Source organism: Pogoniulus pusillus, chromosome Z (assembly GCF_015220805.1).
Source record: "Pogoniulus pusillus isolate bPogPus1 chromosome Z, bPogPus1.pri, whole genome shotgun sequence".
Taxonomy (NCBI): Eukaryota; Metazoa; Chordata; class Aves; order Piciformes; family Lybiidae; genus Pogoniulus; species Pogoniulus pusillus.
The window spans coordinates 77,638,311-77,663,615 of record NC_087309.1 but is presented as its reverse complement, the minus strand read 5'-3'; the positions used below and the strand labels follow the sequence as shown (position 1 = coordinate 77,663,615).

General features: G+C 39.3%; 1 protein-coding gene across 2 annotated transcripts in view; it reads left to right on the top strand.

The window, feature by feature from the left end:
• Nucleotides 1–25,305, top strand: part of PTCH1 (patched 1) — a 71,446-nt gene that overhangs the window by 19,750 nt on the left and 26,391 nt on the right. For both annotated transcript variants that reach the window (XM_064176579.1, XM_064176578.1), the window contains 11 exons: nt 5,120–5,309; nt 6,255–6,324; nt 6,437–6,528; nt 8,164–8,362; nt 8,974–9,095; nt 10,405–10,552; nt 11,292–11,423; nt 11,726–11,881; nt 12,485–12,583; nt 13,866–13,991; nt 20,433–20,551. In XM_064176579.1, coding sequence (XP_064032649.1) covers nt 5,120–5,309; nt 6,255–6,324; nt 6,437–6,528; nt 8,164–8,362; nt 8,974–9,095; nt 10,405–10,552; nt 11,292–11,423; nt 11,726–11,881; nt 12,485–12,583; nt 13,866–13,991; nt 20,433–20,551 — 1,453 coding nt within the window. The remainder of the gene's footprint in view (nt 1–5,119; nt 5,310–6,254; nt 6,325–6,436; nt 6,529–8,163; nt 8,363–8,973; nt 9,096–10,404; nt 10,553–11,291; nt 11,424–11,725; nt 11,882–12,484; nt 12,584–13,865; nt 13,992–20,432; nt 20,552–25,305) is intronic.

The following is a 25,305-nucleotide window of genomic DNA, read 5'->3' as shown; positions in this document are numbered from 1 at the left end:
GAGCCCTGCAGAGGGACCTGGACAGGCTGGATGGGTGGGCAGAGGCCAATGGGATGAGACTGAACAAGGCCAAGTACAGGGTTCTGCACTTTGGCCACAACAACCCCAAGCAGCACTACAGGCTGGGGACTGAGTGGCTGGAGAGCAGCCAGGAGGAAAGGGACCTGGGGGTACTGATAGATAGTAAGCTGAAGATGAGCCAGCAGTGTGCCCAGGTGGCCAAGAGAGCCAATGGCATCCTGGCTTGCATCAGGAACAGTGTGGCCAGGAGGACAAGGGAGGTTATTCTTCCCCTGTACTCAGCACTGGTCAGACCACACCTTGAGTCCTGTGTCCAGTTCTGGGCCCCTCAATTCAAGGGAGATGTTGAGGTGCTGGAGCATGTCCAGAGAAGAGCAACAAAGCTGGTGAGGGGCCTGGAACACAAATCCTATGAGGAGAGGCTGAGGGAGCTGGAGGTGTTTAGCCTGGAGAAGAGGAGGCTCAGGGGTGATCTTATTACTGTCTACAACTACCTGAGGTGGCATTGTAGTCAGGTGGGGGGTGGCCTCTTCTCCCAGGCAACCAGCAATAGAACAAGGGGACACAGTCTCAAGTTGTGCCGGGGTAGGTATAGGCTGGATGTTAGGAAGAAGTTCTTCACAGAGAGAGTGATTTCCCATTGGAATGGGCTGCCCAGGGAGGTGGTGGAGGCACCGTCCCTGGGGGTCTTCAAGAAAAGCCTGGATGAGGCACTTAGTGCCATGGTCTAGTTGATTGGCTAGGGCTGGGTGCTAGGTTGGACTGGATCGTCTCTTCCAACCTGGTTGATTCTATGATTCTAAGTATTTTCTAAATCCCCTCTCAGTCTTCTCTCTTCTCCAGACTAAAGAGACCCAAGTCCCTTAGCCTCTCCTCAACAAGAAAGGATTGCAGTTCCCAGTGGCAGGTTTTGGAGTACTTTGTAAGTGTGTAATTTATGTAATGCTACATAAATTTTGGATTCTAATGGTAAAGAAGGTGTAGCTAAGGCTGTGACATTCACAGTGGAAATGAACACATGACCTGACTAAACCAGTAACTTTGAGATTGTTAGTAAGTCAGTGGAAGGAAATCTCTCAGGTACGTGCCAATGAAAACAAATATGGTTTCACCCTTACGTCATTGGAGGGTGCATCAGTGCTGTTGAAATGTACAGTAAAGGCAAGCGTTTTTGTTTTTCTGGGTGCCTCTCACTTGAGGCACACCGAAGCATTTTAGTGTGTGATGACTGAAACACTGGGACTGTGAACCCGGTGCTTGGAAATCTGATCTAGAGCCTTTCACCTATAGGTCATGGGTTCAGGTCTGCCTCAAGTGAAGGATGACTAAAACTTGTTACCACCTGGCAGCTGTTCATTGCTCTAAAGGAAGGGAAACATACTGGTTCTTACACAGCTCTTAGCTGCAGCATCCATACTGACAATAATGTTTCTCTTCCAGCTCTTCATAAGGGCATCGAATTTAGTATTTTAGTCGGCACCTGCTGAAGTCAGTGAAGTCAAAGATAAGCAGCAGTGTGTGTCATGGTATGGGATACTGACTTGCCTAAGGCAGATCTCACATGTTTTGGCACAGAGCTGTAGATATCTGGGAGAAAGGAAATGGGAAAACACTTTCTCTGGAAAAAGCAGGTTTTTAAGAGGAGCTAATATTCAGCAACAAAGATGCTGTCAGTTGAACTGTCTCGTGTTAAACACCCACCTTCAAACACATTCTTGAAAATGAGAAAGTGATACATTAAGTAAGAAATGGTGCCAGAACACTGGTATTATTACTTTGTTGTGATTTTTGTTGGTGTGTTTGTTTTACTTTGTTATCTAGATTTTGCAAATGGCATCTTACTTCTAGTAGACAGAGACACAGAATGTGATGACACTGCTGGAAGTATGGTGTACAACTGCTGCATTGTGTTAGCACCATCCATGAGACAATGTACTGATCTGTTATTTAAATCAGCGTTTTGGCTTGTGGACATGTGTGCCACTACCTCAGCCATCGAAGCACTACATTTTAAGGAATCATGTAAAAAAGGACTCAAATGGCTTTTGATGTATCAAAAAAGGAAAGCAATATGTAGATTTTTGTCATCAGAGTATTAAAGTGAAAGGGTTCTTTTATATGTAGTAAAATGGAAAATGCAGGTACTGCATGCCCTAACCTACAATTTAAGTTAGTGACATTTTGAGTGTAGCATATTGTCACCAAATACAAGAAAACAGAATCTGTGAAGGAGCAACTGCAGAACACCAGCATTTTGTTGATTGGTCATGTTTTCTAGTACATCATTTGTCCTGTGGTATGGAAATTCTATGATGACTGTAATGCCTCTTTTTTTCTTGAAAGTATAAGGAATGACTTTCTGCAGTGTGTATAGCATTGTGTGTCTTCAGCACAATGGGACCAGAGACTTTGAGTACATTTCAGTGACATTTTTTTTTCTCCTAGGTTTTCCATACCAGCTGTGGATTGCTGGGGGAAGGGAAAGAGTAAGAGCACCACCTTAAAAAAAAAAAAAAAAGGAATATTTAGCAGATTGTGCTGGTAGTGGAGGCATAAAATTCCTAGGTATAGGAGCTTTCAGTAATCTTTGAAAACTTCTAATTAAAATAAATGAAAATTTAACTGGTGGAAACTTTTTTTTTTAAATTCTTTTTGTATTTTACTGCTTGTAATATGTTGAAAGACCACTAAGGTATCTACTTCCTTCTGTTTTGTCTGTATTTTTTTCTCAAGGCCTGGTTTTGTCAGTCAGAATTTTCGTCTGCAATCTGTATTTGTAGTTTCTTTATATTCAGGTATTATGTTCTATAAAATACTTATATTTGCCTGTGCAGTTATCTTTATTTAACTTGGTAAATGTACATAATGGAGCCATCAAATAAGTAATTGAATTGTGTAGTGCCTTAAGAGAAGGCAGAGCAGATCTATGGCTGAGTTCTGGAACATATTCTTGCCTTCCTGGGTGGTTTTGTTATTCCTGTTTCGAATGTTAAAAGGAAAAAAAAATCCAGCTTCTGTTTCGTTGATTGACTTGTGTGATGCAGTTTTGATTAGCCAAGTCTGCCTTGTTCAGTGAAGTTAATGTGATTTGGCAGGGCCTTGATTAGGAAGCAATCATTTCTGTTGACAGTAAACAGTTGATCACTTTCAGCAGAGGTAGGAATGCTGCCCTTTGTCTTGCATGAAGTATGATTTGTTGATTCAAGTTGTGGTTAAATCCAAAGAGAAAGTGTGGGCAAATGAGAACAGATAGAGTGCCAGAAGTGGAAGTTTATGGTAGACTCCACAGTCCTCTTAAAATTGTCTCTTTATTGTCTTGATTGTTGTTAAGACACAAAAAAGAGATGCTTTATCTTTGGAAGCACTTGCAGTGTAAAGGGCTGTAAAAGAACGTTCTGATTCCAAGACATACAGATTAGGATAACTGATCTGGAATCCCCACCTTATACTCCTGTGAAATGAAGCAAGATTTATTAATGTCTCATAGATTATTGGTTGGTGGAGAAAGACATCAGTGAGCATGAACACAAGCCTGGTGAATGGAAGTACTTTCAGGGTTTCGTTATTGATAAAAATTAACAATAGATTTTTGCAACCATGCTTATGCAGTCTCACTGTGTGTTCTCTCACTGCAGTGAGAGAGATATGAAGAAGTTGTAAAGGCCTCTAGGTAAGAAAGTTTTGCTTTTTTTTTTTTTTTCCTTACTCCAAGCTGGTCTTACTTGGTGTGAAGGAGGTAGTGCCACAGGAGATGGACTGGCAAAAAAATGGAGTGTGTTGGGAAGGCACTTACTTTTTCAAAGAACTCCTGGACTAGAAAATAAGCAATGATTTGCGCCATAATGACTGTATGGTTTAGTTGTTGAGGGTCTCACTCTGACATTTGTGGGGGCAAGTGACTGAAAAATTATGTTTTTGTTAAGGCTTGGTACTGTTATGTTCCCCAGTCCCAGTGGTTGTAAATCAGTCTTACAGTACGTGGCCTAGGAATAAATAGATGTACATGTGTAATTTCAGTTTACGCTGTTGCAGATGTAAACTTTAGCAGTAATTCAGATCACCAGTGCCAAGCTGACTAGGACTGAAAAAAGTGTAGCAAATTAGACTAGGGCTCTGGCTTGGACTTAACAGAGCAATAAAGGTAATATATTGTCAGAGATGGAAACAACATGTTGGTGATATTTTTGTCCTTCTCATCTGGATGTAGTCTTGATTCATTTAATGGTCTGGCTTAATTGACCCTGCCTCCCACATGCATCTGTTAGAGACCACTACAGGGGAGGTTATGTAAAGTATATGAACTCTGTCTGAATGCTTTTTTTGTAAGAGGGAAGATAATTTTCCATTCTTATGTAATACTTTCTGGCAAGGCAGATTGAATGTGGCTCCCTCTAGAGCCTGTCGACTTTGCAGTCTCTCTTTTCTCTCTTTTTTTCTTTTTTCCCCACCATGTTTCAGCGTAGAACATACTGTTCGGTTTATGTGGGGCTGGAAACATGTTGCACATGAGTGATCTCTGTAACCAGATGTTGTGAAGGTACAGGACCACTAGCGTAGAGCAGCCGCAGACAATCCTTGCTGTGCTCAAAACTGGATCTCTTTATGTGAACTTGGTATTCTTTCTTTCCTATGTAAGACTAAATAGGTACCCATGTACTCTTTTCCTCCTTCCTTTTTCAGATATTCTTCTGCTGCCCTTCCCAAATTGTTTAGAAGAGTGTAACTTAAAGCTATTTATCTTTATGTATACAATGTAAGAAATGGCCTGGTCTGCAAGAAAAAATTTTGGGGTTTTTTTTTCATTCTTTCAAAAAAAATTACATGTAGAATATTGGTGATAATGAGAAAAAGCTGATTGAGGCTCCAGTTAAAATATCAGTACTTTAATGTAGAGGCAGTGGTATTTTAATGAAGAATGTGGGGTGTTTGTTGCAGTGTTCCTAAAATAAAATTATTAGTTCTAGAGTTATATTGTGATGAGTTTGAAACAGAACAGTTCATGCACATGGTCAAGTTTTTCTTCCTGAAAAGTATTCATCAGGTGAATCCACAATAGCAGCTACTGGCTAATACAAAGCTGTTGATATTTATCCATCAGTTGGTGGACGAGTGAGCCGGGAGTTAAATTATACACGGCAGAAGATTGGAGAAGAGGCCATGTTTAACCCCCAGCTCATGATCCAGACTCCACAGGAAGATGGTGCTAATGTACTTACAACAGAAGCACTCAGACAGCACCTTGACTCTGCACTTCAGGCCAGCAGAGTACATGTCTATATGTACAACAGGTAAGGAGAAAGGCAACTTTTCTTAAGCTGGAGCAGCTGAAGAGTGGGCACACACGTGTTTCCCTCCCTGTATTTCTGAATCATTAGTACTTTAGAGCCTTTCTCTTAGAATTGTGTTTTGAGCATCACTGGTTTCTGGTATCTGACACCTTGGCAGGATGGCAGTGACGATTTGGCTTTTAACAAACAAAATGGGGTAAATGGTGCTGGGAGTGATCCTGAGAGTGTTGTCTAACATGAAAACGATAGAAATGCACTTCAGGAAGGTACCAGCTTTGGGCTAGCGAGGTGTCTTTCTGAAAAGTGGTCCCCCCATGGTTACTACTTACAGGACAGTATGTCTAAGGGTGCTTCCTTCTAGGTATGAAGATCCTGTCTTCCAGTACATTTTTTAGGCAAATCCAATGGATGCCTCAGTGAACTGATACCAAGGCTTATATTTTCTTTACCCAGCCTCCTGCTTTGTTTAAGGTGTTAGAAATCATGGCAGTGGAAGTTGTAACAGAGCTGAAAAATAAGTGCAGAATTCCTAAAGACTCAATTTCTTCTGTACTAGCAAATATTCTAGCCCACTAGAGTTGTCATCTGTCTCATTTGTCTCACTGAGTGATATCTTAAGGCACAAGTGATCTCATTTCTATAAAGGTGGGTTGCTGTCCCTTTAGCATGTGTTGACTAGCCTGCACATCCTAAATAAAATCCATTATTTTTAATGAGTTTTACAGAGGAAGTGAGAATAACTGAAACAAATTCTGTATAAATAACTGAAATGAATTCTAGTCTGTAACTACAACAAGAAAGGCCTTTGATTTTTTTAATGAGATGTAGTCTGTCTGTGCTGAATAATACTTTATGTGAGTGACAACTACAAATGCCTGTTGCTTTTTAAAAATAATTTCAGTAGCTGTACAAGAGAGAAATATTTGTTCTTTTTATTTCTTGCAGACAATGGAAATTGGAACATTTGTGCTATAAATCAGGAGAACTTATCACAGAAGCAGGTTACATGGACCAGGTATTTGTAGCAGGCATTTAGTTAAAAAGATTGTGTATTCTCATGATTCAGCTTGTGCTGCTGTGGTTCTATTTTAGTATGACTCTGTTTTTCCCCTTTCTGATTTTGACAGATCATAGAGTATCTTTATCCTTGCTTAATTATCACACCTTTGGACTGCTTTTGGGAGGGAGCAAAGCTACAGTCAGGAACTGCCTATCTATTGTAAGCTTTTTTTAATAACTTTCTGATCTGACTCAGTTATGAAACTGTATATATTGCTTATTCATATTCTAACTCATTCGTATTGTATATATTGTTTATTCATACTCTAACTCAGCAAAAAAAAAGACAAAATGTAGTGTCTATGCAGAAAATATGCATGAATTTTCTTCTAATTGAACACATTTTTTTTTGTGTTTCTAAGAGATGATTTGTGTAGGCATTGATTTCAAACCTGTGTTATTTTTCGTGCTCTCTTAGTGTGTAAGATGAATTGTAAGTTCTGAATTCAAGCTTAAAAAATTTGGTTGTGGTTTGTTTGCTTGCTCGGGTTTTTCTGTTTGTCGTGGGTTTTTTTGGCTTGTTTCTGGTGGGCAGAGTTTGTCGGTTTGTTTGTTTTTTGCCATAAAATTAAACCAAAACAAAATTAAAACAAATGCCAAATAAAATCCCAACCAACCAAAACTCATTGCTTGGAATTTTATTCTTAAGCAAATGTTTTGGGTTAAACCTCAAACTTTCCTAAGGAATTAAGAACAAATCATTTGCTTATGAGGTCATTAAAGAATCCATGTAGTATCTTTTATGGGTGATTTCTCACAGTTTACAAGTGTGTTACTATATGCCCTGAATCGTTAATCTGTGCAGGCATTTTCTGTTAATTATGCAGGAGTTAGCATTTGAGTTATTGTTTCTGACCTGGTTTGCATCTCTTCGTAAAAGCAATTTTCAATGGCCATCTCCTAACCTTTAGCGTACAGTTTTAGATGGGGAAATAAATGGGTTTGTGTTTTCTGGATGAGAGGTTTGGAAGAATGATTTAAGCCTAGTTAAGCAGATAGACTGCGGTTTGAACCACAGAATAAGGCAGCCAAAAGCCTTTCTAGTCTGTCAACATCACAAATTCAGGAATGGAGAGTGGGAGATGTCACAGTGATAGTGATGGCAGCAGGAAAGCTTGATGGTTGATAGTCAGGTGCTGGAACATTTGAAGGAGCCCAGTATTGTTATAGGTAAACAAAGATCAGCTGTATTGAATGATTACATTTGTAAGATCAGACAGTCACAGAAGCATTCCAGTTGGAAAAGATCCTCAGGATGACCAAGTCCAACTGTGATGTCTCTGCAAGGTTCACCCTAAACCATATCTCTAAACACCACATCCAAATGACTTTTAAATGCATCCAGGGTTGGTGACTCAACCACCTCTATTACTAGACTAGCAAGAAATGATCTGGTACTATGAGAAAAGCATGCTTTCCTCAGCCCCCTCTCTTTTTTCCCTCTCCTTCCCACCCCAGTTCTTTGAAGAAGCAGTTGTCTGCTTTTTTGTTATATAGGTACATGATTATTTGTTTTGCTTTTCTTGTAAATGAAAGTATTTTAAACCTGATTTGTACAGTAATGTAAAAAATTAATATTTTTATTAGAATTACAAGTGAGCTGCAAGAAAAATGTATTAAAAGTCTAATTAAAATATACCTTACATTTTTTGAAGCAACCATACCAGAATGTGTTTTAACTTGTAAAAGAAAATAACTGTCTTATTTTTGCAAACATTAATTGAAAAAGTGTTTTTCTTTTAGTACTTCTTTTGTCTTTTGTGTATGTGTCATTTTCTCGTGGTTTCTCTTGCAGAGGGAAGCCTCCTTTGCAGTGGATCAACTTTGACCCTTTAGAATTCTTGGAAGAATTAAAGAAAATAAACTACCAAGTGGAGAGCTGGGAAGAAATGCTGAATAAAGCAGAGGTTGGTCATGGTTACATGGATCGACCATGCCTGAATCCTGCTGATGCTGATTGCCCAAGCACAGCCCCTAATAAAAATTCCACCAAAGTAAGTTTGCTTGTCTCTGTGCATGTCTTTTCAAGGAGGGGAAGGATAGGAGGGGAGGTCAAAGAGAAGAAGGTACCATTTTCTTCCAAGCAGTATGTAGTTAATTTTCTTTTCCTGCTACAAACTGTTTCCCACAATCACAAACTTTCCCTCTCATTCATTGATGCAATACTTAGTCCCACATATTTAGAGTGATAGCGTGGCTGTCAGCTGCTGGCTGGGTATGACAGTTGATGTTCGATTTCAGCAAACCTGATGTGTCAGGCAGACCTAGCCACTGCTGGAATACAACTACTGCTGTATATTCACACAGCATAGCAGAGCATTCCTCTAAGTAGTGCCAGCTCTGTTTATATTTGTGAAGATTTGAAGTCATGTGCCTCAGTTTTCTATATCCTTTTAACAGCCAAAGCATGTTTTTGAGAAATTTGTCTGGTCAGCAAGTATCTGAGTTGTCCAAACTACTCTGTTGGAACACATTTCTCTTTATTTTAGACCTCTTAGATTGTCTTTAATATCTTTTATTCTAGTATAGCTTATGTTGAATTAGGGCAGGAGGTTGTCTGAAGATATGAAACTGGTTAATTGCTTTTTTGTATAACTTCTTCTAGCCTCTTGATGTAGCCCTTGTTTTGAGTGGTGGATGCTATGGACTGTCCAAAAAATACATGCATTGGCAGGAGGAATTGATTATAGGTGGTACAGTCAAGAACAGCTCTGGTAGACTTGTCAGGTAAAAAAAATGTTTAAAGAAAATTTTGATTATTTTTCTGTTGTTGTTACAGTTTGGGTTTTGAGGCACGGGAATCATGCAAAATTGTCCTGATTGTGCAAATTCTGCTGCCTTTCATGTGTATTATGAATCTCAGTTTAGGAAGACATGTCTTAGGACAACAGAATTCAAGAGAGTGATTAGACAGTTGTTCAAATTAGAGGAACTGTTATTGCTTCCTGCTTCTAACTTCAGAATGGATAAGTGTGCATTGCTCAGCAAGAAGGCTTTTTCTGGAAACTGTGTTGTTTAGAATGTATAAAGCATTGAACAGTACTTACAGCACCGGACACCTTTGGTCATGTTTTGAAATATTAAGAAAGGAAAAATGAGGAAAAAATAATTTGGATAATGTGGTCACTCATTTGACATACCTCTCAATTCCAAAATATCCGTTGGACTTTTTGTTCAAGATCAATATAGAGAAGAATCTTTATTTTCATGTCCCTGCATCTTGAGTACAGTTGTGAGTGGTATAACAAACCCCTTTATATTATTCTTGAAGAATTCATGAAATGTTGGACTTCAGTGGAGGAAAAAAAACCATGGAATATAACTGTTCTGGAAAATTTAGGCCATACTAAGCTAAATAAAGCATAGTTCTTCTGTATTTAATATAGATAACTTTGAAATTTTAATATTAATTTTGACATTTTTCACATTCACACTGAAAATTGTCTTTCAGCAACCAACCAAATAATGTGTTTTAAGTGAAAATTAAAATAGTTCATTAAGCTACTAAAACTCTTTGATAACAATTGCATGCTGTGGAAATTCCAGATGGATAGTTAGTGACATTGTGTGCTCCTCACAACTTGTGAGACATCAGCAGTTCAATGTGGCGTTTTTCCACAATGGATGTAAAAGAGCAAAGTCTTCAAATTAATTTCCAGCAGCATTTACAAAATCTTGTGGAAACAACTAGTCCTGTACTATCCTTACAGTAATCTATCTGTTAGTAATGATCTTTATAACTGATTTGTAGTGTTACATTCTTTGCTTCTGAAACCAACCCTGTTGAGAGTAATGGTAAAATTCTTCAGTGAAACCAGATTTTGCTCTAGTGCTGTGTAGACTAGTACAGCTGCACCAGAGACACAGCAGAATAATTCTGCTCTGTTCAATTTTAATACAAACATGTGCCCTATAAAATCAAGAATTCATGCAAGCTCCTGTTAAGGTCTCATTTGGCACTCGATACCATGAAACTAATTTCCTGAAAATGCTCATTTTATGCCTCTTCCTGCTCTCCTTTCTTTCCATCTCACAGTGCCCAGGCTTTGCAAACCATGTTTCAGTTAATGACTCCTAAACAAATGTATGAGCACTTCAAGGGGTATGAATATGTTTCACATATCAACTGGAATGAAGATAAGGCAGCAGCAATTCTGGAAGCCTGGCAGAGGATGTATGTTGAGGTAAAATTGAAAATAACCTAGATACACTACAGAGTCCTGCTAAGATCCACTGCTTTCTGTCGTTGCTTTTTGCTGTATTTCTTCAGGGAAGATGCTCAAACCAGAACTTTCCAATTAAGAAACTGCTTCATTATTCACTTGTAAAAAGCAATGAAGGTTTTGCTCTTTGCTGTCTGGGACATTTCTGCTTTGCTGGGGCTGAGAAGGAACAAAAAACCTCACTGGAATTTAAAAGCTTTTGGTTGGCGTGATTGTTGTAAAGGTACCTGGAAAACATTTGCCAGCCATTGGCTGCTTTCCCAGCAGCAGCCTGGGTGGGGAGGCGATGCGACATTATTTGTCTTATGTGCCCCAGGCTCTGACCTTTGTAGTGCTGCTTCTGTCCTCTTCGAATGGCCAGGCAGGGGAAAGGAGGAGCACACTGAAGAGACTGCTGGCCTTAAAGGCAAAATAGTACTGCAGTAAATCCATGGTGGAGTTGTGGGAAGAGGCTTCAAGGAACATGCTTACAATAGGCTGAGAATGCAGTAGCCTTCCCTGAAGGATGCATATTCATGTCTGACAATAAGTAGCTTGCAAGAAATAATTACCAAAGACATTTCTGTGGCATAATCATTGTGTAGGATATGGGCTTACACTGGCACACCAAGGCAGAAGTAGTTGAGGTCAGCTGTGTGCTGTAGAAGATGGTAATGAGTGTTTTCTTTAGTCACAACAAGTTTTATTTTTCTTTTCATAGGTTGTTCATCAAAGTGTTGCAAAAAATTCTACTCAGAAGGTGCTGTCCTTTACTACAACGACCCTGGATGACATCCTAAAATCATTTTCTGATGTCAGTGCTATCAGAGTAGCTAGTGGCTACTTACTAATGGTAATAAAATAAATCTTAACTTTCTCTGGCAGTAGAGCAAGATTTATATACCTGCTTCACTGTTATCTGTCAGTACAGAATTCCAGCACATTTAATATAAATACATCAGTTTGTAAACTTTTGCCTTGGGCTTGTTGACCTGTTCCTCTGCATTAACACCTGTGATGTGTCTGTTCTGTTGAAAAGTGTTTCTAAGGATGTGTATTTATGGGTGGGTAAAAAAATAGCTGTTAGTGAAGAATCCGTCATAATATTTTGCTTTTTTTTTTGCCTTCCAACTCCTTCCCCTCCCCTTGCTTTAGCTTGCCTACGCCTGTTTAACAATGCTGCGATGGGACTGTGCCAAGTCTCAGGGTGCTGTGGGGCTGGCAGGAGTATTGTTGGTTGCACTCTCAGTGGCTGCAGGATTGGGACTGTGCTCATTGATTGGAATTTCCTTTAATGCTGCCACAACTCAGGTAATTTCAGAGACACAAGTCTGCTGTTAAATTACAAATACTTTTAGTCAGTGTAAGCAACTGAATCTTTGAGGGGAAAAAAAGCTGCAAAATTCTTTGGCTCTGGATTTTTATTTGTGCCTTTTTGCTGTCTCACAGCTTATGCTGTTACAAATTAGGGGATCGTGCTGCCAAATGATACTGAAGAAAAAGGCAGGTATTGAGTGGTTTGTATAATTACTAGGTTTTGGATTTTTTGATTTTTCTGTGTCCAGTGTGAACAGAGGCATCGAGTTTTACATAAGAAGCTGCAAATTTTGTCTTTACATCTGAATATATATTGTGAAAATATTTTGAAAAACTTATCAGATATTCTCTGTCTACTGAAAACTTAAATTGCTTGTGGTGAGATTTTTGTACCTTCAAATTGCATACTGAGACTTCTCTGCAGTACTCCAGAATAAAAGTTAATAGCTGTTTTGCATCATTCTGATTTTTGTTTTACCCTTGGATTTGTGTACAGTGTAGTGTAATAGTTGCTTTAATTAGTCATTTAATAGTTAGCTGCATGGCAGATCATAAAACAACCTTCTTGTTTTTCCTTTGTTTTGTTTCCCCCCTAAGGTTTTGCCTTTTCTTGCTCTTGGAGTTGGTGTAGATGATGTTTTCCTTCTGGCACATGCATTTAGTGAAACAGGGCAGAATAAAAGAATTCCATTTGAGGTAATGACAAAACGGGGATTTGGGGGGAGGGTATAACAATAGTCTTCATATAGGAAAACGTGACTATATACAGAATTAAAAAAAAACAACTTTTTTTTCTCAATGGCTTTTCTTAGGGACTTGAAATTCTTAGAAGTTATGTCAATATTTGTGATCCTAGAAAGTTTTGGAATTTCTGCTCTGTGGTTGGATTTTTGGTTGGTTGGATTGGTTTGGTGGGGTTTTTTGTTTTCATTTAATAGTGCCTCAGGTTTATATTGCTTGAAATTTTAATTTATAGCTGTTATAAAGGCTAGTTTATGTAATCCAAACTCTACCCCAAAATTTCAAGGAAATTTAGGAACAAACACAAGTACAACATTTACAGAATGCGTCTAATGAACATTTTAATGTGAAAATAAAGAAAAGGAGGACAGATTAGAAAATAAACATTTCTTTTTGTTTGTATCAAGTGTTAACTTCATTTGTTATGGCCTTAAATTTGAGTAATTTTGTGTATTTTCCTCTGTTTTTTCTTGTCTGTTGTTTATAATTGACCTTAACATTTTAAAGGGTAACTTGCTGATGTCATGAAATCAGAGTTGTCTTCGCTGATATGATCCTTTCCTAATATCTACCTTTTTACTCTCAGTCCAAAGTTTCATATCCAAAGTACAAAATATAAAATAAATGTGTATTTGCCCATAGTGTTTTGTAGAAGCAATATTTTCCATGTGCTCTTTGCAGCTGGCTTTGCACTACAACCTCACTCTGCTATGACCTACATATGTTTCAAAATAGCCTGTTGGGTTGGGAAAGAGTCACGTTTTTATCTTGCTGTCTCTGGCATTTTTGTGTGTGGTCCCCAAGTTTGGGTTTTTTCTTTTGTTACATAGTGCTTCAAGATGTGGAGCTATATTATGCCCCTGTGCTGTTAATACATGCTTTCTTGGGTTTTTTTTGTCCGAAAATGTGAACACCAAGTGACTCCACTATAGAATATGCATCTTACTTAGTTACAGATGTATTTGATGTAATGTCAGTACTCATTTAGTGGTGTTCTGAAGCTGAAACCAGTTTTGGTACTGTTTTCTACCCTCAGAAAACGTGAACACTTATGTGTCATCTGCTTTTCTCCTGAACAGTATACTTAATACATCATTTATTCTGACATACTCTGAAATGCACATTTGTTTTCAGAAATTAACTGTAAAAATATTTCACTGTTACTGTGTTACATCTGTAGGATATCAGGACATCACTTTATTCACTTGGCTTTTATGAGATGTTTTTTGTTTTGCAGGACAGAACAGGTGAATGTTTGAAGCGAACAGGAGCAAGTGTAGCCCTTACATCTATCAGCAATGTGACTGCTTTCTTTATGGCTGCCCTAATCCCTATTCCTGCTTTACGAGCATTTTCACTCCAGGTAAGCTTGTATGCTGTTCTATCAGCTCTTATGATGGTCCCATCATGGAAGGCCAATGTTGGTACCCTTTCGTGATAGTGTTGGATATGTTCAATGCTGCTGCAGTTCACTGAACCAGGATGCGATCACTGGTTACCATAGCCCTCAGGTAGCAACTGCTGCCCCTAATTGATTCTGCTTCTCCTATTTCTTAAGCATGAGGTATTTTGCATCTTCTTAGCAAGTGAAAGAATACCCTGCCTCATCACAGATAAGTTGAGTGTAAAAGCCAAAATGTCTTATATTTCTGTATAATAATATACCCTATGGAATATGAAAGACTAAGGGTGCTGCAGAAAGCATTCTTCTAAAAGCAAGAGCTCTTTGAAGAAAGCTTTGAGAGTTTCTCCCCTGACAGAAGCAATTTATAGCACTGCCTGACCTTGGTGCAGAGCAAGCAAACTGTACTTTTTCAGTAGTTATTTTTCTTCTGCTGTAGGCTGGTTCTCCAGTCATTTTTCATTCTCCTTGTGCCTTTGGCTGCCCAGAGGAAGCGAAGGCTGCAGTTTTTCTTAATTCATGTGGCAATTATTGCTGTTTCCAGACATTTAAGTGTGCTTGCATTAAGCTGTAAAATTGCAGGTAAACTGTTTGCAGTTGTAGTTACTTTACCAGTGAGAATTAATAATTTATTTACCATTTCCTTCTAAGTAGACAATTTATTAGTGAATAATTGAGAAAGTAAGGGCCTTATTGGTTTTCTGCATTGTTTAGCAGATGTCTTTGACAACTGAAACTAGATCCTTAGTCCTGAGTAGTGAGCAGTGTTTAACTCTGTTGATTTACCAAAACCTAGATGACTCTTCTTACAGGTGATGAAACAGTGATTTTTTTTTTTTTTTTTTCTTATTACAAAGACCTGTGCCAATGTGTGAAATATTTTTTTAAGAAGTCATTTATGTTTGGTAAATCTGTGGCCCAGTTTCAGACATGCAATCGGGACCTTAAGCAGCTAACAAGATAGTGGAGATCTTCACTATAAATCAGAGGATAAGATTTGTTTTGTCAGGCTATGTAGTGCTTGTGCATTACAGAAATTTCTTCAGCTTAAATGTGTCTCATAAGATTAGTCAACAGAGATGGACCATTTTCTCTATCATTCTACTGAGATACCAAAATTAATTCTTACCTGTTCAGAATTTGCACATCCTTTCTCTTTTCTCACTTTTCACGTCAGTACATGACTGTGTCGACTTTGGAGACATGTGGAGACAACAGCTGTAATTGTTGCTGTAATCTGGGTGTAAGTTAAATACACCTTTCCTTCTTTCCTAAAGTCTCTTTTTTCTTTTTTTTTTCTTTTCTGTTTGCTTGCTGCAGTGCTCTAGACTTGATCACTAAAAGTTCAGAACTGCATAGTAAAATGACAAACAATGTTTTCAGTGAGATTTCAACATGTTCATTTATGAACAAGTTAATATTATTCATAATAAAAACATCACAGTCAAAATTCTTTTTAAGGCAGTGGCTAATATGTAATCTGTATGTAGGAACATTTGGGCGTGCAGAAATTAAAGTCTGAGTTACTAAATCTTTTCTCACATGCCTTTGCACATAGGTACTACTAATAAAAAGTGATAAAAAAATCTACAGTAAAAGAGCATTTAGAGACCTGTAATGAGGGCTTATTGATGCAAGAGCAATACATGTAACTTGGATGTATGTAAGTTAGGAACCAATAAAATAACTTCTTTTGCTAGAAGGGAACATCTATTAATTGTTTTGCCTAGTATTTCTAGGTAAAGCGAAAATCAGGTGATTTATTAATCACAGCATTAAGAATCAGAAAACCATGGCAGATTTTTGGTGGGCAGTCTGTGTTTATATATGTGTCTTTATTTACAGTCTTCTTCAGCCCTTTCCCTCTCACTCAGGCTTGTTTAGACAAGAAGTCCTTGCCATCTTTGATAAGTTCCTAGCAAGATTTAAAAAACAATGAAATACTGTATTACTTTTCACAGATGCTGCTGCCTTCTCATCTAGATAGTGAATTTTTAACAGATGGGCTTAAAAAAAATGATTGCTCTTGGCCTTATTTTGCTCTTCATTCACTTTTCTTAAGACATTGCAAGGTAATTGTCAAACTTTCCATAACTTCTGAGGCCCAGTATCTGTAAATTAATCCAGCTGCTGCAGGAGAATAAATTATTTCCTGTCTGGAAGCCCAACTTCTAGTCAGAAACTCAGGTTTTGCGTATGAATGTTTTCTTCTTTCTCAGCTTGTTGTATTCTGCCAGTTAAAGCTGTTCATTGATACTTCTGAGTTCTTCGCTTACCTTATGGAACTCAAACAGAACAAGTCTTGAGTTTCCTAGGATTAGCTCTTGCAGAGTTTCAGAAATGGAACTGAGTCCTTTTGAAAGTGAGATTTTAAAAATTATGTAGGCACCATTTTAGTATTTTCACAGGTTGTTTTTGTTTGTTTGTTTGTTGGGTTTTTTAATATATTTTTTATTTGTTGATCTCATTAAGCCCCATATTTAAGTAGTTTTTGGGCTTTTGGGTGCTGAATATGTCCCACATACTCAGTCACAGGAATCAACCTGTGAGAGTGTCCAGGAATTTGAGGCATAGATCCTGAGTGTTCAGATGTGATTTATTCCTCAAAACTGTGGTGGGGGAGGGGATTAACAGAGAAATCCACTGGTAGTTTTTGAAGCTTGCAGTATAAATGTCATAAACATAGCACTTTGTTTTGAGTATAAGTGAAGGAAGGCAAGGCAGAGTGCAACTACTGCTGGGCTGAATTCTTTCCTCAGACCATTCATACACCATTATGAAATAAATCCTGTGCAGGAAAGAGAAGGTACAGCTTTACAAAAATTCATCTAACTATTTTTGCTTTCATTTCAAGTTTCCTTCCCTAACAGCAGAGGAGTGTGTGTGGGTTAAGTAATGAGCAGGAGGGGAGCTTTTCTCAATAATGCTTAGTAGTAACTATTTCCTTCACCTTAAGTTTTTTTTTTTTTTGTTGCTAAATGGTGGAAGTGGTGATGATGGGTTTGTGGAGAGAAGGAATAATACTAGTTTTTAAGCTCATTCATTTGTCTTGCTCTACTGAAGATGTTTGTCCTCCTCTGTTTACTGACTTCATTTACCCTTTTCTGTGCCTGACAAGAGAATTTAACAAGCAAAATTAAAGCCTAAGGAAAAAGGGAAGGACAAGACAGGGATCTTAGTCTCTGTGCTCTCAGAAGGGAGTTCCAGGTAGGCAGCAATAGGGTGGAAGTTTCCCTGACAGACCTCCTCATGTCTTCATCACCTCTGGCTATACAGCATACCCGTTCTCTGTGGGTGGGCTGCTAGGAATGGCACATAGCAGCACATACCTTTAGAGGGGCCCCAGCCTACCAGCCTGGCTTGCGTCTCCCTTGCTGCCTCCAGCACAGACTGCCATTCTTCTGTCTTCGTTAACTGTTGCAGGAGCAGTAGTACTTGTAGGTTGTGTATTATGAAAAGATGCAAAAAGTGGAGTATGTTTCTCAGGAAGTAAGCAGTAGCATTTTTTTTCTGATTAATAGAATTTTTTTACTACTATCTGATGTTATTCCACTGAATGCCTACATTTTACACCCTTAAATAGGCCCCATTTTATCCATTTAGCACTAACCTTACCTTTCTCAAGGAAAAGGTCTGAGGCCCTTTCCTCTCAACATTTGACCATTTGTCTTTGAAGAGGTGAGAGAAGATGCCCTGTCCCAAAAAATCCTAAGCATGCTCTCAGCTTAGATGCTGCTCACAGATTGCCTGTAGTCTGGAAGCTCGGCTACCACATTTTTTGGCTGGTGCTTTTCCAATCAATGTAATTGTTAACAGATTGTGATTATTGCCATGATGGCATTTCACATACATTTCCACTCCGAACCACCAGGTGTCTGAATGGTGTTAGAAGGGGAAGCAGTGGTGGATGTGTCTGAGTTTTACCCTTCAGTGCTTTTTTCCTTTCTTCACCTTATTAAGTCACAGGGTGGTTTTTTTTTTTTATGTTTTCTGTATTTAATTGTGAAAATTGAGAACTGTTACTTCTTTGAAATGTTGGGGAGGTGAATGAAGTATGCAATACAGAGGAAGTGTGGTGTTAACCTTGTTTAAGTACAAGCCAGAACAGAGGATTATTTAAAAATACTTTACCTGCAGGGTTAGTACATCAACACTGATCTGGCACAATGGGAAATCCAGTTTTTCTTATGAGGAGATGCCATGTCCATAGTCAGATTTACTGTATGTTGTTAGATTAGTCTTGAGACTTCTTAAGTATCAAATATGACTATAACTAATGTTCTCTCTACCGTACACTTAAGTAATAGTTTTCAGATTTAGTGGCATTTGACATTCAAAGATATTGTAGTCTACAAAGGGAACAGATAAGACATAAAATATTTGCAGTTCATGAAGCAGGAATAGAGGACTTGTGTTAGTTTTTCAGCCATGCTGGGAAGAGTAAGAATTACCGAGTCAAGTCCTAACTGCTTTTTCAAATCTCAATAAGCTTTAGCTGATCCTTGATAGAAGATCTCGTTCTTCCCTGGTTTAGCAGCAAGAAAACAAGCAGTTGCATGAAATAGGTCCAACAAACACCTAGCTTGCAACAGCAGATGTTTAGTTTTTTGCCAGATTGAATTAATTCTAGAAAGGAAATTAGTTAAAGTCTTGTCTATGACCTTACATACCTTTTTGTGTGAATATTTATAAATCGTAAAATAGTCACTGTGTCTTTCCTCTCAAAGATGGCTAAATACTGATTTGGCTCTTAAGTGCTAGGTAAATTCTGGTTTAGTAGTTCTGTCTGTTGAAAACCAGCAGGACCAAAATCTTACTTCAGGCAGGCTGAAGACAATAGAAGAGAAAGACCAATAATAAGTGCTTTGGTATGCAGTAAGTTTAGGATGGAAAATACTAGAAAATACAGGTGTATCTAGTTGTCCTCAGAAACAAAAAGCACATTGAGTCTTTTTTTAACAATTTGGCAGCTTCAAAAATGTAAAAGTCATTCACTGTGTTAGCACTTCTATTTCACAAAGAGGCACAAAAATAAAAATTGCACTGTTTAGCTGATTTATATTTATTATACAAAACAGTAAACTTTTTTAAAACAGATTTTGCATTTTGCATTTTTTGAGTTGCCAGTCAGACCCAATGTTTCGACAACAAAAGCAGCCCTTTGTTAAGTTCTAAGAAAAAAGGGTCTCTGGTGATACCAGGTCAGCAATTCAATGTTTGTAGCCCTGCTCCTGTTCTTTTTTATGACAGTTCTGATACAAGCACTTGTTAATTCCTAAGTTAGAGGAGGAGGCACAAGATAGTTTTTGATTTCTTTAACATGCAACTAGGCTACTATTGAGGGGGATACTGTTCATCTCATGGGTAAGATAGAAGGATTTTGAGATTTTATACCCCTTGTCGAAGGGCTTAACCATACTTCTTTTAGTGTATCTCCTGCTCTTTCAACTATTCCAGCCCTATCTGTGCCCAGGCTTTCCTTTTCTGATGAGTACTGCTCCTAACAATTTTGCATTATGAATAAAAGTTCTTTGTAACAATAGATGCTGTGCCACAGATGTTTGTGGAGATTCTCTGGGAATCTCTGTGTGAGAAAGGGTTTGAAGTACAGCTTGAAAGGGAGTGGGTGGGGGAGGTTGTTTGTTTTTTTCTTTTTTGTTATGTAATGTTTGCTTTACAAGCTAAACCAAGTATTCATGTTTCATTTTAAGATGTGTTCTTGTTCCAGTTTAAGACTCATTTTGGCAGACTGGCTCATTAATCAAGTTCAGTTAAACTCAAACATTAATATGTAGTTTTAATGCATGCTGCTTGATGAATTTTGAATCTAGACTTTTAAGGAAGCATACCAAGTGCAAAATATTTTACTAAATAGAACAGTTTCATTAAAATATACTTAAACCTTTACTTAATTTCTGATTTAATAGTGTGCTTTAGTGTTACTGTGATTTATAAGGGATTTGAAGCAATTTAAGTGTGACAACTTCAGCTCTAGTTCTAGATTTGCTTTCACTTCCATCTTTTTTTAAAGTGAGACTGTAATTGTGGCAGAATCTCATGCAAAAGTGTGGTGGTTGACTCTTTTTTTTTTTTTTTAACACTTCAAGAGCCATTACAACATCTCCAGGCACGGATGTATTAAAATAGTACAAAGTTGCTTATTAGAATATTAATTAACTACAGTAAGCCTAACATAATGAAATGAGAGGTTGGAATTATATGTCCTAGTTTCCTTGGGGAGAAGCTTAAAATAATCTGATGAGTCAACAGAAGCTTGAAAGAATCTGGTGGATGAGAATTGCAAGGAAGTTCTATCCTTCATAAAGCTGATGTTCTGCATGAAGCTTAGTAACAACATCACTTCTGTGACTGATTTCATTTCTCCTATGGTTGATCTCTTAGGCGGCAGTCGTGGTAGTATTCAACTTTGCGATGGTTCTGCTGATTTTTCCTGCTATCCTGAGCATGGACCTTTACCGTCGGGAAGACAGGAGATTAGATATATTCTGCTGTTTCACAAGGTGAGAATGTGCGATAGATTGATTTGTAAGGTGTCATTTTTGTGGTCACCAACCAGTGCTACCATTCCTTGCCACGAGTGGGAGTGCCTCTTTGCAGTGTGGTCAGTATGTTATTGTTACCATTTCATTGCCAGTGGCTGACTTACATTTGCTACCATGGTTTCTACCAGACTCAGATGAAGACTTTAGAATACATCTGTCTGTCTCTCACAAAGCTCTTCACTTCATTTGTATGTATGTTCATTTTGACTGTTGGAAGACAACTTTTTCAAAGCAGATAAAAGATTTGTGCTTTAGGAATGTCCCCAAGTATTTTTAGAATGTGTCCAGAGCCAGTACTGAGTAATCGTGGAAGTCCATACATAACGTAGTGTACCAAGAAGCCTTATTTACAGTTAATCGTAGAATGGCTTGAGTTGGAAGAGACCTTAAATATCACCTAGGTCCATGGGCAGAGACACTTTCTGATAGACCAGGTTGAGCAAAGCCTCATCCAGCCAGGGATATGAGGATTTCACAACTTTTTGGGCAACTTTTTCCAGCATCTCACTACTCTCATAGTAAAGAACTTCTTCCTGATGTCTAATCTAATTCTACCCTGCTCGAGTTCGAAACCATTACACCTTGTCCTATCCCTACATGCTCTTAGAAAGAGCCCCTCTCCAGCTTCCCTGTAGGCCCCTTTCAGTTACTGGAAGGCTGCTATAAGGTCTCTTCTGGACCTTCTCCAACAGATCCATGTCTTTCTTGTGTTGGGTGCTCCAGAGCTGGATGCAGTACCCCAGATGAGGTTTCACAAGAGCAGAATAGAGGGGCAGAATCACTTTCCTTGTCCTGCTGGCCACAATTGTTTTGATGCAGCCTGGGATGCAGATGTTTTTTTGGACTGCTAGTGCACATTGCCAGCTCATGTCAATTGCCACATCAACCAGCACCACCAAGTCCTTCTGTGCAGGGCTGCTCTCAGTCTGCTTGTCATCCTACCTGTATTTGTGCTTGACATTGCCCTGACGCAGATGCAGACCTTGCACTTTACTTTGTTGAACATTATGAGGTTGGCTTGGGCCAACCTCTCCAGCTTGCCAAGGTCCCTCTAGGATGGTATCCTTTCCCTCCAGCCTGTTGACTGCATTGCAGAGCTTGGTGTTGTCAGCAGATGAGCTGAGGGTGCACTCAATGCCACTGTCCATGTCACTGACAAAGATGTTCAATAGCATCAGTCCCAGTACTCTCCCCTGAGAGACTCCCCTGAGCATAAGTCTCTACTTGCACATTGAGCCATTGACTGCAACTCTTTGAATACAACCATCCAGCCTATTCATTATCCACTGAATGATCCATCCTGCAAATCTGTGTCCTTCCAGTTTAGACACTAGGATATTATGTGGGACATCCACTTTGCGGAAGTCCAGGAAGGTGACATCAGTTGCTCTTCCCTTATCCACTAATACTGTGACCTCATCATAAAATACCATAAATTTGACAAATATGGTGGAAAGTAGCTTTGCAGTTTCATGTGCTAGTTATCTCAGGACCCAGGAATGAATTTTGCCAGATCTTGTGGACCTGTGCATCTTCAGGTTCATGTGTGCTCTTCATGGTTTCAGACCCAGCCTTCTTTCACAGTAAGTGGATCTTCATTTTTCTAGTTGCTGTCCTTGATTTCTGCAACTTGAGTGGTTCATTTAGTGCCCGTACCACTGAAGACCAAGGCAGAAAAGTCACTGAGTACCCTAGCCATCTCCATATCCTACTGGAGAGGGTCCACATTTTCACTGTTCTTCCTTTTGTTATAGAAGCACTTCTAAGAACTTTACTTGTTCTCCTTGATGTCCCTAGCCACATTGAATTCTATTTGCTGTGCTGTTTCCAGACCTGGCTGCTTGGACAACTCGTCTGTATTTCTTCCAGGTTACCAGTACCTGTTTCTACCCTTTGTGGGCTTTATTTCTGCAGCTCATAGTGTCCAGCAGCTCCCTGTTCATCCATGCAGAGCTCCTGGCATTCTTGCCTACCTTGCTCTTTGTTGGGTTGCATTGCTACTGGGCTGGGGGACATGATCCTCCAATACTAACCAGGTTTCTTGGGCCCCTCTCCAGGGCTTTATCTCAGGGCACCTTACTAAACAGGTCCTTGAGGAGCTCAGAGTATGCTCTTCTGAAATCTAGGCTAGTGACCTTCCTGTGCACACCCTCCTTGCTGTCCTAAGAACCATGAATTCAAACATTTCATGGTCACTGAATCTAAAATTACCCTTGAGTTTCGTGTTGCCCACCAGCCCCTCCTCATTGCTATGAAAAGGTCCAGCATGTCACCTTTCCTCCTTGGCTCCTCTACCACTTAGGGGAGTGTTGTTTTAAGAGCAGAGAGATACTATTTCACTCCTCCATAACAGTAAAATAAAATGCTCTCTTTGGTTTGGACAGAAATACAGAATTGTATTCAAAAAGACACAGAAAAATACAGAGTAAGTGAATTCTCAAGACCTAATAGATATACAGGATACATGAAAACTCCCTTAAACCTTCCAACAACCTGACTGAAGCTCAATCTCAAATACTCCACTCCTCTTCCCCCTCCATTGCCTCTGCCGCTGTTAGGCCTAAACAGGCAAAAATTGCACAGGCCGAGTTAGTCAGACCTGTGCAGGCCATAAACAGGCCTGTTCCCCACTCTTACAAGAAAAGAGAGCTCTCACTGGAGAGAGCAGGCAGGAGGGAGAAAAGAAAAAGAGACAGAGTTGGCCTTGCTGCTATTTTATGGGATTATGGGATTGAATAACAAACCTACAATTTCCTGGGTCCACCTCCTGGACTGTCTAGACCCTGGAGGATTTTTCAACTCAAACCTACAACAAGAAGGAAATTATTACCAATGCATTTCAGGAACCTTATGGACTGCTGATATCTTGCTGTGTTACTCCAGTAGATACCAGGGTGGTTGAAGTTCCCCACGAAATTCAGGGCTTATGAATGTGAAGCTATTCCTGTGTATGGAGAGCTTCATCTGCCTGATTTTCCTGATAAAGGTCATCTGTAGCAGGCCCCAACCACGATATCACCTGCCCTGCCTTCCCTTTAACCCTAACTCATGAGCTCTAAGACCGTTCCTTATCCTTTCCCAGGTGGAGTTTCGTGGTCTCCGTAATTACTTTGTGCTTTTCATGCCTTTATTTAAAAACATAATGTTTAAACTTTGAAATCACTTTCCCTTAGCTGCGTTTTCCATAGGACTGTGAGGAATGCAGGATGTACTGACGTACCATTACAGGTACATCAGCACCATCAGCTTGATAAAGTTTCTTTTATGGCTGCCATAGTAATGTGGAGTGATGATCCTGCCATTCTAAACAGCAAGTAGAATAATAGAATGGTTTGGGTTGGAAGGCACCTCCAAAGGTTGTCTAATCCTAACCCCTTGAATTGAGCAGGGATGTTCTCCACTAGATCAGGTTGCTTAGAGCCTTGTTGAGTCTGGCCTCGAATATCTTTTTCACACTGGCAGCCTATTACTGGTGGCATCCTCTGGGGATCAGTATTGGGCCTAGTGCTGTTTAATATCTTCATTAATGATTTAGATACTGGAATTAAGAACACTATGGTGGAATTTGCTAATGACACAAAAATAAGTGGTGAAACTGACACTCCAGAAGGGAGAACCACATTCCAGGAAGATCTTGACAGTCTGGTTGAGTGGGCAAGAAGGAACAGTATGAATGAGGCCAGGCATAGGGTCTTGCACCTGGAAACACATAACTAAAGAATGCAGGTCAGACTGGGAGCCATCTGGCACTGTGGAGAGGGACCTGGGAGTCTTGGTGGAGAAAAAGACTCAACATGGGTGAACAACTTGCTGCAGTGGCAAAGAGAGCCAACAGGATGCTGGGTTGCATCAAACAAGGGCATCACCAGCAGAGATAAAGTCCTTGTCTCGCTCTACTTGGTGCTGACCAGGCTATGTCTGGACTGTGTACGGTTCTGGTCTCCACTATACAAGAAGGATACAGACAGGCTAGGAAGGGAGGGCCACAGGAATGAGCAGAGAACTGAAAGACGTGTCATGAAGGAAGGCTGAGGGCACTGAGTTAATTTAGCCTTGAGAGGAGAAGGCTTAAGGAAGATCTCGTAACCATGTACAGGTGCATAAAGGGCAGCTATCATGAGAAGGGAGATTTCAGATTTTACAGAGAGACAGGGTAAAGATGATACAAGTTGATACTGAGGAGATTCCAGTTGGATGCCAGAAAATAATGTTCACCATTTGAACTATTAGACATTGTAATAATATCTCAAGGAAGGTGATAGATTCACCTACATTATACAGTTTCAAGGCCCACCTTGACAGGGTGCTGGGCCATCTCATTCTTTCCCTGAAAGGCTGGACTAGATGATCCCTGAAGTCCCTTCCAGCCTGGTATTGTATGACTCTCCAGGGATGCAGACTTTTACCTGATACGTGGCCAGCTCAGGGTAAAAGTAAGCCTGGGAGTCTACTGCCATCAGCAGTTCCACTTCTCAGAAATTAAGCATGTTTTCTGCTTCAATTTTTGCTTTTGCCTGCAGTGAGGTGGATCAGCTGACTTTCTACACATGCACTCTTACTGTCACAGCCAGGATGTGAAGAATCTATTGTGTCATCTTACCCTTTTACACTCACCTAGGAGCTGACATTGACATTTTAACGTCAGAGAGAGAAAACGCTTTACTAAATTTGTTTTAAACAGAGTGGTTAGAACACAGAATTGATTCTAAGCC